Source organism: Pseudorca crassidens, chromosome 9, assembly GCF_039906515.1.
Source record: "Pseudorca crassidens isolate mPseCra1 chromosome 9, mPseCra1.hap1, whole genome shotgun sequence".
In the NCBI taxonomy this organism is placed as follows: Eukaryota; Metazoa; Chordata; class Mammalia; order Artiodactyla; family Delphinidae; genus Pseudorca; species Pseudorca crassidens.
This window is the reverse complement of record NC_090304.1, coordinates 100,796,151-100,816,456: the sequence shown is the minus strand read 5'-3', so window position 1 is coordinate 100,816,456 and position 20,306 is coordinate 100,796,151. Positions and strand designations below refer to the sequence as shown.

The 20,306-nt window shown below is 41.3% G+C and overlaps 1 protein-coding gene across 8 annotated transcripts in view; it reads left to right on the top strand.

Moving 5' to 3' along the window:
* The first annotated feature begins 777 nt into the window (after positions 1 to 777).
* MSANTD2 (Myb/SANT DNA binding domain containing 2) overlaps positions 778 to 20,306 on the top strand; it is a 28,717-nt gene continuing 9,188 nt past the window's right edge. For 2 of the 8 annotated variants that reach the window (XM_067751425.1, XM_067751426.1), the window contains exons 1-2: positions 780 to 1,707; positions 19,627 to 19,716. In XM_067751425.1, coding sequence (XP_067607526.1) covers positions 946 to 1,707; positions 19,627 to 19,683 — 819 coding nt within the window. In that variant the 5' untranslated portion in view covers positions 780 to 945 and the 3' untranslated portion in view covers positions 19,684 to 19,716. Of the gene's footprint in view, positions 1,708 to 4,478; positions 19,717 to 20,306 lie in introns of those variants that run through there. The other 6 variants (XM_067751421.1, XM_067751420.1, XM_067751424.1 and 3 more) reach the window with 5 other exon arrangements.

Sequence of the window (20,306 nt, the reverse complement as noted above, 5' to 3'; positions counted from 1 at the left end):
TTGCTTATTCCTTTGGCTTTCCAATGACAACCATGTCATTCTCTGGAGTGATTCTGAGTTTAAAATGTAGCTGACCTTAGCTTTATTTAAAAAAAAAAACCTAAAATATATTTGCTATTTAAAAAAACACTGCATAGCTTATTCATATTTGAACAAAAAAATCAGCTGGGGCCTTCAAGTTAAAGCTCCAAGATAAACAATTAGATTTTTGGCTTTGAAGAATATTGAAATACCTTACAGTGATGTATTGGACTTGGGGTGTTAATGTTCATTAAACTGCAGCATGTTATGGAGGTCCAGGCGCGCTTACCACTAATTACCGGAGGTCACAACAGCTGTCATAATTGACAGTTTTCTTTTTAGCCTCCTTACACTTGAGAGCATGAAACACTGTGGCAAAAACATGCAACTTCCAAATTAGGGCGGATGGATAATGGTATTGTAAAGTAACTTTTCTGCTGAGCTCGGGAGTTCCTACCTATTTAAGTTGTAGACAAACCGTGCAAGCGCAATAAAGACATCTAACTATTCTACAAATCGTCACACCCACCCAGATTAACTAGAAAATAGATCAGAACTGGAATCAGAGTTGCTCTTCAAATAATGCGCTTGGATTTCTTGAAAAGCTACGCCGCAGGAACTCTAACCCTGGTCCCCAAATGCTTTTTAAAGTCTTCCCCAGAAACCCTCCCCCTGCAGCCTCGGCGCCTTCCTAGCTGTGCCCTGCGCAGGGCTCCCCAGCCTCCGCCCTGGACGTCAGCCTCTGCACCCCGAGGCCAGTTCCGAGTGGGGAGCGGCAGAGCGGAGGGAGAGGCGAGCGAGCGAGCGAAATGGTCAAGTCCTCCTTAACTCTGGGCCCCCTCGCGGGCCTCACCCCTCCTCCCAGGGGCTGAGATTGGAGAGGAAGTGGGAAGGCTTCAATCGGTTCCTCACACCAGCGCCCTCATGCCCCCACCCTACTCTTCGGCTCGGGGCTTCGGCGCGCCTCACCGCCGCCCCTCGCCCCGGGAGAGGAGCGGGCGGCGCGGCCGGGCTCGCGGTGAGAGGCCTGGGGCGGCAAGCGGCCTCCGTGGGGCCGCCAGAGCCCGCACCCGTCCGCCCGCTGGAGAGCCAGGCCCGAGGGCAGCCCAGGAGTCCGCGGAGGCCGGATGCGCGGACGCGTCACTTCCGGGCGGTGCAGCGGCGGCCGCTTGGAAGATGGCTGCGCCCTGTGGCTCGGAGCTGCCCGCCAACTCGCCGCTAAAAATCCCGAAGATGGAGGTGCTCTCCCCGGCTTCTCCTGGTGGCCTAAGCGACGGAAATCCATCGCTCTCCGACCCTTCCACGCCTCGGGGTGCCTCCCCGCTCGGGCCGGGCAGTGCGGCGGGCTCGGGGGCAGCGGCGTCCGGGGGTCTCGGGCTGGGGCTGGGGGGCCGCAGCGCCGCCTCGTCCTCGGTCTCCTTCTCCCCTGGTGGCGGCGGTGGCGGGGCTGCGGCAGCCGCCGCCGCCGCCTGCCGAGGCATGTCGTGGACGCCGGCCGAGACGAACGCGCTCATCGCAGTGTGGGGCAACGAGCGGCTGGTGGAGGCGCGGTACCAGCAGCTGGAGGGAGCCGGCACGGTGTTCGGCAGCAAGGCCCCCGGGCCAGCCATGTACGAGCGCGTGTCCCGGGCCCTGGCAGAGCTGGGCTACGAGCGGACCCCGTCCCAGTGCCGGGAGCGCATCAAGGTAACCGGCCGCCCGGCCTGGGGCAGCGAACCAGAGGCAGAGAGAAGGCGGGGAAGCGGGCCTCGGGGGCGGGGGCCGGTCTGAGCGCAGGGCTCCCCTCCGGGGCCCGGTGGGCGATTCGCATCTCCTCCGCCTTTTTCTTCTCTCCCTGGGAAGGGGGCTTTTTTCCAGATGGCCGCCAGCCCGTAGGTTTCCTGAGTTTGAAGTTGGGCGTGCCTGCCGCCGCCCCTCTTTCTTGCCAATTGAGGATGTTCTTGCGCTCTGAAGTTGGTAGTTTCTCATTGTGCGGCGGGCGGCGGTCCCCGTGCTGCCCGCGCCTCTCGCCCCCACCGCCGGGGCCCCTCGCTTTGTTCTAGGCCGGGGGCTCCTAGGCAGAGGCTTACCGGCCGGGGCGGGATGGAGCAAGGGTAGAAGAGCGGGGCCGCTGAGCCCCCAGTTTAGGAATTTTCAAGTGAGTGGCAGGGGCAGAGCCGTACGAAAGGCGCCTTCGGACGATGGCCTTTGTGTCAGTCGTCTTGTTTCCGACTTGAGCTTGCTTCTAACTCGAAGGGCGACCAAGTCTTGAGATGCTTTGGAGAATGGGAAAGGCTCGGTTGTAGCCAGATAGTGTATTGCTTTCGTGGAGTTAGGAGCACACAGTTAGCCTGGCTGGTAGTTGGTCTGGAATTTGGAGTGTGATGCCTGCAGAGTTAGGTTGGCTGAGGCCCTGCTATGTTTCTGACTAAACTCCTTGAAAGCCCGTTTTCCCCTGCTTTAGCTGTTGTGCCGGCTGCGGTGACAAGTAAAGTTCTCACTGTGCATTTGGCCATCCTTGTGTACCTGAATGTTTAAATACAGAGGCTTAATTTAGGCTAGAAATTTCACCTCCAGCCGGGTTATCGTTTTGCTCTTGCTACTGACTTTTAATCTAGGAGTTCAGATTTGTAGTCTTGGCAGATACGGAGTTGTTTTTTAGGTAAGCTGGTTCCCTCTTCACAGTGTCTGCTAAAAGATTCTGGTAGGATTCTTGCTCCCAGTTTTCACGGAACTCCTTCTTGTTCAGAGTTATAGTATCTGTGTGCTTCTGGCAGGGATGACACTTTTTGGGGAACTCCTTGGGGGGTAGAAACCCAGTAAGAACTATCATGCTCACACTAGAAAAGGACATTGCTCCAAAGTTCCAGAGATCTTGGCTCAAATAGTGTTCATCTGAGGACATTGTTGCTTAGAAAATTTGGTCCAGAGACCAAGATATTTCAAACCTATTAACTGTTGTTCAGGGAATTTGACACCCATTTCTCAATTACAAAATTAAATTGGTTTACCTGATAACATGTACCTCTGGGTTCCGTTCCCCCCCCCCCCGCCTTTTTTGAACAAGGATGTTATTAAAGTGATAGTTAATAGGTAGGATTAAAGTAGTAGCTAATAGTAGCCACTGTTCTCTGAATCTCACTTGTTGTTCTGTTCAAGGTTAAATTTGGGGGAGAGTTTTTGCATTGTACTGTTTAACATCTATCCATGAACTTTTCTTGAGTTTAGAAGTGCACTTTAGGTATTTGTAATTTTTCTAGCTTTATTGATTTTTGTCCATAGAAATTTCCCAATCAAAAGGAAACAGTGTCTTATCCAAAACTCACTACTTATAAATCTCACTGATTATAAAATTGTTTCTCAAATAACCAGGAGATCTTTAGTTGGATTGCATCTTTGTCCGGTTATGAGAAACATAACCTAAAGCAAGGAAAGGAGATAAAGTGTCTCTGAAGAATTTTTAAAAGAGGATTGTCTTATCTGTCTCCAAACAGATAAGATCAAATTGACCTCAAGCTCTTTTGACTATTTTGAGACTATATAGATGATGGTGATGGGTTCTCTGATCCACAGCAGCAGTTGGCAAGGAGGGTAGATAACTGTTTTTTGTTTTCTTTTTTAAGTGCTCTACTCCTTAAGTCTGATTTCAGCCAAGGAACCAGACTTCTTCATTAACAATGTAGGTCTTTCCTGCTGGAATTATAAGCTCCGTAAGGACAAGTTCTGGTCTCTCTTATTCACAACAGTATTTCCAGTGCCTAGCACATAGTAGGCACTGGATACATATTTGTTAAGTTCACCAAATAAACTAAGTCTAGAAGGAGAATTTTGGAAAGTATAGAAATCTAGAGCAGTGTTACTCAAACTTTAACGCCAAAACATAAACTTTGAAAGCCAATTTGAAAAAACTGCATTAAAAACTAAGCTCTGTCCCTCTAGGAGGCTTAATATGAATGTAATCTTAAGCATAGAAGGACACGTAGTAGCTTTACACAGTTATGAGGTGGATGTCCAAGTACTCCAGATTACATTTATGAAAATAAAAACACAACCTTAGAAAATTCTCAGAGAATCCCAAACCCCTGAAACAAATCTTTCGATCCTAGTTTCAGAAATGCCAATTTAGAACAAGTAATTCAGAAATCTCCTTCACTTTATCATGTTAATGAGAACTGCAAAAAGAAATTAAGTAATCCTTTTGCTTGAGAATTTGAAAAATAGAAACAAAGTAGTGCAGTAAGATATGGACCTGGAAACACATCTTGTTTAGGCTAATGTAGCTCACTTAAGTGTGAACTCATGTCAGAGGCTCCCAGGGAAGGAACACCATGTGTGTCAATTACATTTCTGGTCAAATGTATTTAAATATCTATCAAAATTCAATTATGAAGACCCAGTAAATAATTTCTTCTAAATTTGAAAGGAAGCATGATACATAGTAACTTCAGTTTTTCCCTGAAACCTTCCCTTAATCATAGTTTCAATATATTGATGTAGCAGCCTTCACCTCATCATGTGAAGGCAACAGCAAGCTGAGTCCTGTCGCAGCCTCTTCGCAGACCACCTTCCTGAGTAACCTTAAAGCACGTCACTTCCAGTCTCTGGACTGTGCCTCAGTCCTCTTATCTATACAGTGAAAGTATTAAAGTTTTAAATATTGAAATTGAATTAATGACTCTTGGATTTTGCTACCAAAGTACTATTTTTAAATACTCTCCAAGCGAATATGTATATTTCTAAGCACACAGAATTTTAACTTAAAGTCAGATATAAACTTTTTTTTATTGCTGCAAAGACTTTCATTTTGAAGTCTGACATGTCCTGTTATTGGTATTTGTTCGGCCATTTGGATAAAATGGATGTGTTTGAGACTGCCTTGCTACACATGTTATTGTTTGGTTCTAAAGTTTTGTTGCCTTTTGTTCGTTTGCCAGAAGAAATTTAGTCTGCTAGCAATTTCAGCCTAATTTTGGAGTCAGATTAACAAATAGGTGGTTTTCTGTTCTTTTCTGTAGACCTTGTCTTCATATCTCCATTCGCCAAATACTTGAGTGTTTACTGTCTGCTAGATGTTAGGACGAAGAACTGTAATGTACAGTCCGAGAGCTTACAGTGCAGTTGAAGTCTGTAAACACACAACCAAAGTTAAAAAGCTGTACAAGACAACACAGGGGATAGTATGCAGTGCAGTACTTGATTGAGTGTCGAATGACAGAAGCAGACAATAAGTGTGGTAACTGCAAAGGAGGGAGAGATCTCAGCACAGTCCATACTGTAGTAGTTGAAAGACCTATCTAGACTTGGAATTCATGGAAGCATTCACTTCTGAGCCAGATGCTGTATTCACACTTCAGTCAGCTAATCTGATGCACTGCAAAGCCCATTCTCAAGCCCCATATTTTTGGGTGTTCTCCAAAAATTTGCCTCTTGAGGTTTGGCTTTATGTCTTTGAAACAGATGTGTACTTTTAGCTCTCCCTCAAGTTGAAATGCAAGGTGATTGTATGACCTGAAAAACTTGTTTTTGCTGGATCAATGCTGGTTGCCCATCAGGTAAATTTAAAAGTGGTAGGGAGTCTTCTGCCTAGCAAACAAGATGATTAATCTTTTAGGGACTTTGCTTAGATCTGTTCATCATAATTCATCATAATCTTTGGAACAAATATTGTACTTTAGCAGACAAATCACAGTATAGTATATGTGGTCTTCATTTTAGCTATCAAGACTTGTCATTATTTGTCTGTGAGAACCAATAGGGCAAAGATAACTTGGAGCCCAAAGATACCATTGTCCCTGTTTAAGCATTTTAAGACTGTGTATCTCTGAGGACTCTTCTCTGGTGTTTGCAGACAAGACTTTCCTTCTGCATTATCGTTGAAAGATTTTCCAGAAATACGGTATACCACTCAGAGAGTTGGTAAGATTTAGTGAGATTTGTCTCCTTCCATTTCTGTTGTTCTAAAGTCATTGCCACCCGAAAGCTTGTGCGTTCCAGTGTTTTTGTCTGCTTGTGAATCTGACAAAGGCTTGATATGTATCCTAAAAGAATAGACCACCCTAGACTCCTAGCCATACATTTATATTTAGGCTTTCAGTTTTGGAGGTAAGGGATCTAGTAAGCACATGTTAAAACTGTGCATGAACAGGCAGGCATCTGAGTTTATTTCCTGGAGTTTTGGGAAGTCTACTGAAGAGTGGAGTGAAATATTCTGGATCCTTCATTAAGAGGAAATATAAAAGGAAAAAAAATTAGAAAATCCATAGTACAAAACAGTGTAGTTCAATAAAACTTTCTGTAATGGTGGAAATGTTCTGTATCTGCTGCAGTTTGGTGTGATAGCCACCAGCCACATGTGGCTGTTGAGCTTTTGGAATGTGGCTAGTGTGCTTGAGGAACTGAATTTTTAATTATATTTCATTTTAATTAATTAATTTTTAAATTATAAATAACTACATGTGGCTGCTAGTGGCTACCATATTGAACAATGTAGGTAAAAAGTTATTATTCAGAATATTAAAGAAGTCTTTATTTTATGAAAGGATTCTCTTGGCTATACACTCAAACCTCCAAAAGGAGCTCAAAGTTTCTTCTTGCCCTCCCTGTCTCTTTACCCCTGAGTAGGAGGAACCTCGTAGAAGTCAAGAGATATGGTCCACCATCACAGGAAGAGGAACTTTTCCTGTAAGGAATAAAGTATTATAACCTGAGTTGGCTGGAGCAAACCATGTCATATTCTTGGTTCTCTAGGACAGTGCTGTCCAATAGAACCTTCTGTGGTGATTTGAGTGTTCCGTATCTACACTCTCCAGCAGCCACTGTGCAGTAGCCACTGGCCACAGGTGGTGATTGAACACTTGAAATGTGACTGTGAAACCAAATTTTTAATCTCAATTAATTTAAATTTAAATAGCCATATGTGGCTAGCTAGTGGCAATTACATTGGCCAGAACAGCTTTGGAATAATGATGATCAAACTTTTTTGCTTATGTAGTCCCCAAAGAGTTTTGAAATCCGTGCACTCTTGAACATTTTAAAGCTGACATTAAAATTTTTTCATCATATGTTTGAAAGTTTATGGGAAATTAACAGGATATAGGACATATTAAATCTAGTATAAGATGAGTAAGATGAGAATTGGCTGTAAAATTTATTGAATAATGTACCCTGAATCTGAAAGATTCACTCCAATTCTTATCTATAGGTTTTATGAAATATACCTTGAAAATGTTGATGATCAGACAGTATTCCACTTACATTTAAAAATAAACAATATCACTAACCTATATTCCTTTGGCTATTCTAAATTCAGCAGCCAAGCTTCATGCCTAAAAAATACATGCAAGACTGAGAATGACAGGAATCCCTAAGGTTTAAGGTGCCTTGATCAGTCATTAAAAAAGGCATATAGGTACCACAATTAAAGACCACTGCTTTAGAACTTTGAGCGTCTTTTCGATATCCTTCTTGGTAGATGTAGAGGGCCTGGGCCCTCGAATTCCACTGTCCATAGGAAACAGGAGAGAGGTGTGGAGCTTAACGGTTGGCTGAAGTCCAAGCACCTGGGGGAGGATTTGGAAATCTTACCCATTCCCTGTCATCAGACTATTCTGACAGATTCATCACAGGGTTTCTTTAAATACTAAGGTCTGAAATAAGGACTTCATTTCTTTTTATTACTCACCAGCAGATACTAGAGTGCCTCCTGTGGGAGGCCCTGGAAATACAGCAGTGTACCATTTACTGCCAAGGTGTCCGCCTTCCAGGGCAGGAGTCAGGCTGCTAAAGCGCCAGTACTGTGACCACGGCCCAGGTGTTGTGTGGACGTTAGGCTCATGGTGCTGCAGGCACACACAGGGAGGGCATGTCAATTTAGGCTTTCAGGAAGTGGATCGCGAGGGTGAGGGGGGACTACACTGGGCAGAAGAGAATAGAGATGGATCACTAGTTGGGGTAAAAGCCCAGAGGCAGCATGGCCTAGAGTGGTGCAAACTGCAGATACAGTGAAATCTATTTTGTCCAAGAATCCAAAGTTGGAAGCATCCAAATAATGCAGTTCCAAACATTTTAAGTGATCAGCTATTTAAAAAGTCATGCCTTTCCGTTGAAGAACAGTTTGCCGTAGCGCATGAAGGTATGCTGTAGACACCATGAGTGACTGTTTGGTGGTGTCATCAAGGACCTTGTCAAAGGGTGGAGCCGATAGTTTTGGGATAACCGCGGACATACCAATTCTAGAAATTTATATGTTTTGATAAATAACTTTTATAGTTTGAATTGCAGTTATGCAAATACCCATTATCTAGCTCATTCCTTAATTTATATACTAGAAAGAAAAAGCAATGCATCATTTTGAACATACAACAAGAAGAAATATATTTTACCCTGTGGCCTAGTACTCACGTAACATACGTATATGTGCATAAATATATACATGTATATGTATAACTGAAACAAACTTCACAAAATAATAATGCTTATATAGCATTTACTATGTGTCATCCACTGTTCTTAGTGCTTTACAAATATTAACTTATTTAACCCACATAATGACACTATACTGATGAACAGATCTAAGAGTACTGTGCAGTACTCTCTGGTATGTTCCATCCTATTTGAATGCAGATCTTCTAGCCCCAGCGCCTCTTGAGTAACATAAGTCTGCAGTGCAGCATGTGCCGGCACCTGGCAGGGCCTCTTTCTCCAGCTCCCCCCCCACACCGCCAGTGCTTTTCAGCATTGCCTCCCCTGGCACCCCGGCCCCTCTGGCACGTCATCTTTCCTCTACCCCAGCCGCACTCTCAGTGTCTCCGGAAGTTCCCTCACCTAAAACAGGTGCAAAGAAGACCTGGGAGGATGGGGGCGACCGCACCCACTGGTATTGGGCAGCGGGCTTGCTCCTTGGGGACTGGCAGCTCAAGGTCACGTTGGTCCCCACGTGGGGCATGCCCCGGAGGCGGCAGGATGGAGGAGCTGGAGGAACTGGGGAAGGGGAGACAGGTTAAAAACTCACATCTGGGGGCCAGCAGCTCCCCTCCCCCGCTCCCACACACGGACCCCCGTCACTCTGTTTGCCCCTCCCCCAACCTTCACACTCAGTCGCTTGGGGGAGAGACCTGCCCGACCTCCCACGGGTGCCTCTCACTTACCCAGCACATTGAGTTCTAAAGTCTTGCTGCTGTGACCTCGAACAGTACCTTGACTGTCTTGCAAGTTCACAGAACAGAGGTAGCGTCCGGAGTCTTTCTCCTGGAGGCCCTGCAGCCGCAGTGACACATTCCGGGAGGGCATGGGGTAGACCAGGGATGCTCCAGGTTTGCTTGATGTGACCCCACTGATGTGCGCCAACACCTGGTGGGCGGGCGTCACACCCCCCATTATTACTTGTCTGCTCTGTGCCCAGGGCTCAGCTAGTCCCCCTCCCCCAAACTGGGGGTCTTCAAATGCCCCTCACCTGCACCACCCCCTCTAACCTCTACCAGCTCTCCATTCACCCCTGTCTCTCTAGCTACCGTCTCACCAACCTGGGTGCTCTGCACCAGAACAGGTCCTGTTCCCCTGGGCGCTGTCTCTTCATCTCCCACTTGGGGTGTTTAGAAAGGTGCCCACAACTCATTAAAATTGCCCAACGTACTGATGGGCCAGAACCTGCAGTTAGATAAGAGAGGAATGGAAGAGAATGAGGTGAGATCAAGTTGAGAGATCATTGTGCTACTGTAGACTTAAGGTATCAAAACTCCAGAAACATCATTAATTTGGAACAGGTCATGTCCCAGATATTCTGGTGAAATATTTTATACTGTGTAGTTCTAGACAGCTGGAGCCTAGGGTTTGAGGGAAAGGGTGAAAGGAGGTAGGAAGCAGTAAGAAATGAGACAAGAGACATAAACACGAGGTCAGATGATGGACTAAGGAGTTTGGACTTTATCCTAAATTATCAAAGAATTTTCAGCTGGGGAGTGGCATGGTTCATCTTGGGTTCCAGAACTGGCTGTAAGGTGGAAAATGAATTGGAAAGGGTGAGACTGGAAGCACAGAGACCATTTAGAGGCTCCTTGCAGTGAGCTAGACAGGAGGTGAAATAAAGCAGTGGCAGTGAAAATGAAGAGAAGAGAACAGATTTCAGATATACCAAAACTAGTGGAGCTGTTTCGGAGAATCTGAAAATTCTAATTTATCGGATTTATTAGATCTTAACCTGGCATACAACTCACTATGTACTTCTCTACCAACTCACCCAGAGGATTCTTAGTTGTAGTCCTCAGAGATCATCACAGTACCTCATAGCCGAAGTTTTAAGAATTGGTTCTTTTTTTTTTAGCCTTGCCACATGGCACGTGGGATCTTAGTTCCCCGACCAGGGATCAAACCTGTGCCCCCTGCAGTGGAAGCGCAGAGTCCTAACCACTGGACCTCAAGGGAATTCCCTAGAGTTGGTTCTAGAACCCAATGAGATCCAACTAAAGCACTGTTTTAGGGCAGTCCTGTCTGTGTTACATCCAGGCTATATACAGACTCTCTTGATTCAGATCTAAAATTTCAAATGTTAATTGTCATGCAGGCACTCTGAAGTCTGCTCATATCACTAGGATGAGGTGGAATAGCAGTCCCCTGTCCCCTACCCTTTGGATGGTTGTATCTGTGTAATGTTTACAAAATGTTAAAAAAAAATGGGAGAAAAAACTTCTTGAGTTTCAAAAACAAAGACCAGTACCATAAAAAGCTCTAGATTTTAGACAGTTGTTAGGATTGCCCATTGATTATTAGGTAGTCTTTAATCTTATTTCTGTTGTGGGGATTATGCAATGTGTTCTTCTGCCTGCTGTTTACCATTGCAAAAACTCCCTTCAGTGTTCAAAATGAATGCTTAATGACTCTGTACCTCGTGTGCTGCATATGTTACAAATTATCTGGGGTTTGTAATCTAAGTGGCGTCTCCCCCCTATTGTTCTGAATAATTGAAAAATGTCTTCATATTGGAATAAGGCATGTATTTAAATCTGTATAATTCTTACCTATTCGTAGTTGAGAGAGTCCTTGAGAGCCAATGGAAATACTTTTTTTTCTTGGCACCAATCAAGTGAGTGTTACCTTGTCACTTAGTGGGTGGGATGTGGTGTTATTTCTTAGTAAAATACAGACCTGTGTTTATTCTCAGACATCTTAGGAATAACAGCCATCATCTTATTTTTATATATGTGTTCTTGGCTGTATTCATAAATTACATTTTTTGAGCTACCAAATAATACTTCATTCAGTATAAAGTGATACAGTAGAATGGAAGTTATTTACCTAGATATGTTTTCTAGTTGCATTTTCTCAGCCTGTGTAAGATGACTTTGTTGTAATAGCCTGAATTTTTGAAACTCACAATGTTGTTTCTCTACTATCTACCTTCAGATTACTTCATTTATCCAAAAAGTCAATTATGTTTGTACTTGATATTAATAAAACCAGAATAAAGTTCATACCTACCAAAACCTGCTTTTATCATTATTATTTAAAATTTACAAATACTTTTCTCTAAATGGATAGAGCTGGTTTATGATTTAGAAAGAAGAGTGTGATAGGTCAAAAAGTACCTTGACCTTATATTTGACCTCTCAACTGCCACATACAGTCTTGAGGAGTTTTCATTTATTCATTCATTTAGCGAAAATCTATTGAGCCACTTCTGGGTGCCAGGTACTGGGAATACTTCAATGAATAAAACTGAAAAAAAAACCCACCTGTCTTCAAAGAGCTTATATTCTGGTAGAAAACAGTATATTTTAAATATGCTAATTCAAAACAACACAATTAGAAAACCGCTCAAATATGATATTCCTTTATATCAGCCTCATTGACCTTAGAAAGTTTGAGCTCTCTACCTTTCATTATGCATAAGAAATAGAAATTCATTTGCCTTGGCTTTATTCAGAATGATTTACATGATTTCATATTACACCTTCTTATTGTGATACGTTCAGTTGTCACTTTTACCCCTCCAAGCAACAAAGTGCCATATTGTTGGTATTCATGCAGTCATTGGATAATAAGCACGTCTGTGCTGGTCCTGAAGGTGCAGTTTTCAGCAGAAATAGGTAACGTTCTTTCTCTTTTGTGCAAACTAGCAAACATGGTTAATAGTTGGACTTGAGAAATTAGAGTTTTGCCAATTTTAGAACAATATAAAATATTTTTAATATAAATTACGTAAACCACATTACAAAATTAAGAGAAAAAAGCAAGGGAAGAATTTTACCCTCTCCACTGTAGCATAACTACGTATCTGTGAAGTGTTATTTTTTAAGAAGTGGTGAATCTGATTTTAATTCCAGTAAAATTTCCATGCACCAAAAATGAGAGGTCTACATGCTTTTTGTTTTATTGAACTCCAAGAAAATATAAAGGTCATTCATACTTCTTATTTGATTCATGCCTGCCACCTGCTTCTTGCAAACAGGTTGCCCAGTGAGTGAGACCAAATCCTCACTCTGGATGGGTAGTTAGGATTCCTTTTTTCTCCCTTGTTTATGTATCAGTGTGTTAGTCACCATATTCTTGCTAAGACTATAAACCTTTGAAAATGGTTAAATGATTGGCTTTTAACTATAAATGAATAAATATGAAGTTGAAGCTGTGATGACAAAGCCAGGTGTTTATGAAACTTGACTAATGTGTGGCAAAAACGTGTTTGTATAACAATGTTACTTAACATGTAACAAACCTAAATCTAAACTTTTACTTATAGATTTCACATGTTATTAAACAAAACCAACTTTATACAATATTTTTTAAGTACTAATAAAACTAAAAAACAGAAAAATCAAGTGAGCATTCTTTTAATATTGGATGGTGTAGTTCAGCTGAAACTTACTTGCTTTTCCAAACAAGGTTCTGATACTGACTGCTACAGTAAGGTTCTTTTGAGTTTGTTATTCTTACCATGTGCTTAGTGATAAAACTTTGCTGCTACTTTTTCTCTACTTGAACTGACCTTTACATAAGGCACCTTGGTCTCCAAATGGTCGGACTATCATTTTTGTAATAATAACAAATAGTTAACATTTACTGAGTACAGGCTATTAAGCAAACACTGTTTTAAATGCTCTGCTTGAATTTTTTCATTTAACACAACAAATCTATGATGGAGGTACTGTTTTTAGCTCCACTTTACAGATGGAGAAATTGAGGCAGAGAGAGATTAATTTGTCTCATGTCACAAAGCTAGCAGGTGGTGAAGCCAGACTAAGGAGTGTGACTCCATGCTCTTAACCACTTGATTATACTGTCACCTTGTGAATTATCAGCCCACCTTTATTAAAATTTGACAGTTGAACTAATATTTTGGCAACAATGAAATCATAAAGTCATAAATGCCAAAAATACCAAAATCACATAGCAACACCCAGATGGACATCATTGTGCTCATACATGCTTCTTGTCATAGAAATGAAAACACAGATTTAAAAAATTCTTGCAGATAATTCATGGTGTCCTAAGTTTGTAAACACAGTGAGAAACATTGATTTGGAAGTCCCAAGGAAGAATTTAAAACAAATGTTGAAACATAAGACTTTTATTGTAGAAGGCTCATTCAGTCATGCATTCAAGCCTTTATGTACGTGATGGTATTTATTGGACTACCAACTGCTCTTAAAGGAAGGAAGTTTGACATTATAGAAGGAGAAACATTTACAAAGTAGAATTACTTTTTGACAGTAAAAGTGGGTAAGGATGTGGCTTACCAAAGGAGGCCACGGAGTGTCCATTATTTTATGCCTGCCATTGTTCACCTGATGTGTAAATGATTTGGATACTCTTCTTAGAGATGATGAGGATGAGACACTGTCTTGTATAATATAGATATACAAAGAAGGGAATATGCATATGAAGAAAGCTAAAAACAGAATCAGAAAATGAGAAATCAGAGTACAGGGAGTATAGCAGGTAAATATGGTTACTTCAGCTAAATAGTAAAACGAGCTATGAACTTCCCGGCAACCATGGCAAAAAGGTAAATACAGTGACTTTCTGTACTTTTCAATGTCTGCAGGAGAGAAGCATACCAGGTCCTAGTTTTGAAAGCTAAGATGAATTTGCATTAAGGACACTGTGATAGTGACCTTGGATAAGCTCTTACCTTTCTCTTAGTTCTCTTTTCTTTTACATAGCGATGCATCACATATCTTCTGTGATATGTAATATACTGCCCGGACCCCTCCTCCAGGAATGAGACACTGGTGCATCTCCACCAGCTGCCTGGAGCACTGATTGGTGATGGCTTCTGGTTGGATTTCTCCCAGGAATTTCCCGTTGCCCAAGGTTAGGCTCCCTCTCCAGTGGCATCCAGGACCCAGTGATTGGTCAGTGCTGAAATACAAAGGTACAGCCTCCTTGCCTCAATCCAGGGCAACTCTGAAGGGTCATCCAGGTTCCATACTTCACTTTAGGATTAACCGAGGCCTCTGCTGCAACCGTGAGTTACTTCAACTCGTCTCTCTACCCCATCCTGCTCCTCGTTTGCTCACAAGTGCTGTTCTGAAGAGCCCTCCGCTCTAAGCCTCCTGCACGGTCTCCTCAGTGTCTGTTTCCTGGGACCCTCTCTTTTAGCCTTATTGTAAAAATTAGAAATAATAAGTGTAAACTGCTTACCCCAAATCTCAGCACCATGGTAGGCACTGAGAAAATGGTAGTTATGGTTTACTTTCATTGCATGGGACATTGAGCCACCTGTGGAAATGTTTTGATTTTTGTAGAAGGTACAGACATTTTTTCATACGGTGATTGCTTTTAGCAGTCCTCATAAAGGTAAGAGTAAAATATAAAAATGCTACCAAATGAGCTATAAAAAGTGTTATGATTACCTGAATTTCTTTCTGACAACTTCCTAAATAAGTTCAGGTTGCCCAAGGACAGGCGCCTAAACTTAAAACAGGCTTATTTTCAGATTTTTCATAGAAAGTTTATATGTCAGGATGTGAAGATGTATTCTTTTCATGCATTTATGACCTATAGTTTATACCATGTAAATGCAAAAAAAATTTTTTTTAAACCCTTTTAAAGTAAGTTAATATTTACCAGGTTTTAACAGTCGACTGAATCTTGACTTAATGCTTGTACCCAGATATCTTGATGGAGGATTTCTAATAACCTTACTTTTTAGATGATTTTATCTTAGATGTCCAAATTAACTTTTTTTTACAACCAAATACATAAAACTTACTAATGGGAAAAAATCTGTACTGTAAGTTATCTTTGCATCATAGATGGTAGTTTTTAGTAACAAAATAACTACAAAACAGAGAATCACATGGTCACCATACGAAAGGAATCAAGTGACCTGTTTCAGGGGTGAGCCTGCTCTGCATAAACATTGGTCTTATGAGTATAGGAAAGTACCTTTGTGTTTGGGAAGCCATACAATATTGTAATGATAAAGGTCCGTGAGGATTTTTGGAATGTGTGTGTATGTGTGCACGTGTAATGCCTAACCTTTAGACACGGCTGATTACAGAACAGTCATTGCGTGATGCACGGCGTTTGTATGGCAGGACTTTAAAGATGAATGGCTGTCACTGCTATCCTAGATATATTTTAGGTAATTCTCTTGAGTGTGTTTTCTAGTTCTCACATACTAATAAAAGTTACCATTTTAATATCATCCAAATACTACTTCTAGGTGGTGCCGTGGGATGGGAAGTACTGAGAAAAGATTCAACAGAGATGCTAATGTAGCAACGTCAGAGGTAATATAGGAGGTCAGATGAAAATAACCTCTAATTCAAGTCAGTGCTTTACCAAACAACTGATTTCTTTTCCCTTTTAGGTGGGAAGTTCTAGATACATAGTGTTATCTGACTATGTTTGATGACTAACTACCTGCTGCTTTTGTCTGAAATAGTTAAGTAGTTCAGTAAACCGTAATATTTTTACCTGTCTTGTTCTAAATGGAGAAGCCCTTGAAGATGTCTAGAAGGGTTCTTGTATCCCAAAGAAGCCCTTAAACATGACCATACATACTAGGTATAGATTATCTAGTATTGCTGCCAATATGAGATTTTGTATGAGTATCTGTATGATTTACATACAGAGTAGAGTTAAAAGCTCTATGGCCATATGAGTATAGTTCCTTGAGCAACGAAAGGTATTTGGTTCTGACAATTAGTATTGTCCTCCTTGGGGGCTTTTTTCTTCATAATCTGAATGGATTACGACCCTCAGCTCCTAGCATGGAGGAAGCTAGAAAGCTTAGGAGTTGATACTCAATGAGAACAAAACTTCCTGAATGATTTGTTCTATGCAAGTATTTCTTCCTCATGAAGACATACTGACCAGTTATAGACACAAAAGTGAGTCGTTGATAGGCAGATTCGGGATGAAACGCAGCTGATAGAATTCAATCCTGGACAGTTCCCCACAAAGACTAAGGCTCCAGAGAGGCAGGAGCTCTTGGTTTCTGGTGGTCATTCTTCTGTCTGACCCTGTTAAAATCCAGGAAGCAATTGAATCCTTTTTCCTTTTCTGTCTTTGACAGAACTACTGTCAAAGAATATTATATTCTTGAATATTTAATTTGTAAGGCATAAGAAATAATAAAATTTGGACAGGGTTACAGAGCTCCATTTGGCAGGTAATCCCGCCCGCCCCCCCAAAGAAAGTGTAACATGGTAGATATTTAAAAATAGCCTTGCCCTCTGTTGTTAGTCCTCCTTTGTTACAAAGAAATTAATTTGCTTTGCTAATTATAACTGTAACTGTTTTATACCCTTTAGGGCTCCTACTTTTTTCAAAAGGTTTTAGGAGTCCTACCTACCTTGGATTTATTGATTTTTATAAATATAATCCATCGTTGTGGTTAACCAATGAGTTTCCTGATTTTCTTTGCTAAGAAATGTTTGATCTTCTTGGTAGTGATTTACTACTTTAAAATTACCTCAATTCATTTAATAAATATATATTGAACAATCCTTATGTGATAGGCACTATTCTGGGCTCCGGGAAACAGCGAACTAGGTAGACATAACCGCTACCTCATGGAATTTACAATCTAGTGGAATAGCTTTCTTAGGATACAGTAACATTTTGTGAGTGGCATTTGGTAATTTTTCTATGCAAATCCCTTTTGAAGGAATACTCACTTGTCTTGGGGCCTCCACTCCGCATTTGTTAATTAGACCTAGATGATCTCTAAAGTTCTTTTCCATTCAAAACTTCTCTAATGTTTTGGAGGTTGGAACCTGGTTTGCTATCAGAGCGTTGGGCAGCTCCACCCGCTCTCTGTCAATCAGTGTATTACAGAAAGTTTTAGAAAAGAGGCACTTGGCAAGGATGGTGACACAGATAGGTAATTAATAGTATTAAGTGCTGCAGGAAAGTCAGATGAGTTAAGGACAAAGTTTGAGGACCGTTGTTCTTAGTAATTAAGAAGGCATTGCTGACCATGACAGTTTCAGTGGAATAATGGATCAGATTTTGATCCCATTGAGTTAAGGATTGAATTAGTGTAGACATTGCCTATTCCTTTGAGTCCCTTTAGTCTTCAGGCAGTGTTAAAATGGGGAAATGTTAAGACTTAGCCATTATCCACTAAGGAAGGTAGTCAAGACTTACTTTCCTATACTTGTTTCTAGGTGTGTGCATTTCCCTAAGTTGTTACCTTAGGTAATTTATCTAGCATCTCTATTGATAAGTTAATCAGATAGTGAATGATCAAGTACTATGTGCTACAACTGGAACAGATGATCAACATGTTATGAATCATTTATTATTGTTTAATTGCCACTTCAGAAAAAACATTTCTTCCCCAGCAGGTAGAAAAAAAGCGCTATATTTTTGTGAAGAGTAAGTTGATATCCTTGTATGCTTTTACTGATAGAAATTGTTTCTTTCAAGAAATGGCAATTTTGCTAATTTACCTCTTAAAGGAAATATTAATGCTGCTTTATCTAAATGAGCAGGATACTGAGGAAACTGGAGAAGTTATTCTTGAACTGGCCCCAGTCTCCAGACTCTCTTGTAAAACCTATGACACACACTAAGTCTACCTCATTTTAGGGTTTCTGACTAATACCTATTATATTTTTTTACGGAAGAAACAACCACATGGCGTAGAGCTGAGTTTCTTAACCGAAGGTTCTTGTATGAGCTCTTCAGAGAGTCCATGTTCCCCATGACATTGTGTGGAACAGTTTTGTATGTGTGTTCTTCTGGGGAGGGAATCCAGGACTCAAAAAAGTTAAGAACCTCTGCTCTGGAGTGGAAAAGGAAAAGGAAATCTTAAGAATAAAAAGGTTTCTCACTTGCCAAAACTTCTGTAGCACTAAGAACCGGGGAGTGTGAAACAAGTGCTGTGTTTTTGGTTTTGGTTTTCCTCTTGGGGTTTTTGGTTGGTTGGTTTTAAAGGATTAGGTGATTGGCAAGTCAGTTTGCCAAATTTTAATGTACAGAAAACCTAGTAAAGCAGGTAGTAAAGCTGCTACTGGCCCCAGATGGATTTTACCTTAAGTGACTTCCTCATCATTAGTTACAGCTCTGTGTCAAAAATATATATAGCAATTTATACTATGTCCTTAATATCCCTCTTACTGTGCAGAAATGTTTTTACAGTTGTCTGCCATTTCAGGGTTTTTTTTCCCCCTGCATTTGTGCTCACAGAAAATAAAACTTAAGAAATCTTGAGTCTTTCTTAGAGATATTGAAATAAACTCAGTATTGTTCTGTTGCCTCAGTTAACTAAGAGCAACTAATTGCAACACAGTAAAGCAGTAGCTTTAGTTTAAAGGAAGAGGATAGATCTATTTCACAAAGGCTTCTTTTGCTTTGCAGTACACATCTGCTTAGGCTGAGGTACTGTTCTTAACACTTAGAAACAGTCACTGGAGATTTGCTCCCAGTGTAATTTCCCCTATCTCTTGTGGAATATAGTATGTGATTTTTAAGATTTTGTTTGCAAATAAGTATATTCTTTATTTAATCATTTGGGTTAAAGAATTTTAAATTTAATCATACTTAGTTGGCAGAGGGTTAAGATAAACTATAATATGTAAGTCATTTCTCGTATGGCCAGTTTGACAACTACATTTGAAAATCTGTTTCACTGCTTGTTTTTTCTTATAACACTGTTTCCTGCTGTTATAACTAAGCTGTCCTCCCTGCAGTATGACTGTTTTCATCTGACATCTTAGACTGATCATGCCGGTGTTTTCTAAACAACACGTTTATATGGCAGTTATGCCTTATTTCTGTTCCTCCCTGTTATATATCCTGTTCCATCCACAGACAGTTCTGTTAGAACAGTGGTTTTGTCATGGTGATGATTTTATGATTGTATGAAATGGGGCACATTTTGAGAAAATGATTGAGCCAGTAGCAGAATTGGTTGGCATGTGCTCATATGATTTATTTAGCTTGCTTCCTACTTTGCCATACCAGGGAGGAATTCTATTCTCCCCACTTCTTGAAAGTCAAAGGAGGGATTGGAGGACACTGAAACAAAAGAAACCTTATTTGTATCCCCAAAGTAGCTTATATAATATCAGGAAGGGCTTTGATGAAACCACTGGCCCTACTTAAAGATCTTATTTTCCAAGCCTTTCATTATTTTATTTGCCCTTTTCTGAACTCTACAATTTCCCTCTCTTGTAGCTGGTTCGATGCCCAGAACTGAATGCTGTGCTCCAGCTGTGGCCTCACCGGTGCTGAATAGAGAGGAAGAGCCACCTTCATAGCTTACATGTGATTCCTCTGCTTATACAACCCAATACTGGATTTACTTACTTTGGCAAGATAGTTGCATTGTGCACTGTATTTAATGTTACGTGTACTGTAACCCTGGGTCTTTCTCTGCATTGCTGCCGTTAAACCCCCAATCCTGCCAATCTAAAACTCCTGCCTTTGTTTCCCTGCCCCATCCCCTACCTCCAGACTCCCCTTACGTTCATCCACAATGAATGTCATCTTTATTCTCTCATTTTCTTTCACTGTAATCTTAAACTTTGGCAAAACTTTCCCTCTGTCTATAAATTGTCAGTTGTCAGCCATCTGATTTTTCTCCCTGCTTTGGTAATGGGACGTCCTTCACATCTTTCCTGTGGTACTTTTCCTTTCCTAGTCATTGAACACTTGGCACGGTGGATTTACCAAGCATTCACTTGGCATTTCTTCTACATCAAATACCTTTGGACTTCTCTGATCTGACCACGTGGTCAGGTTGTTTCCTATACTTTAGTTCTTCTGTTCAGATTTTTTTGACTTCTCCTGCCCTCTATCCTTATAACTTCACTCAGGATATAGTATTATCTCATAGCTCTTGTCCCAGGGAGGAG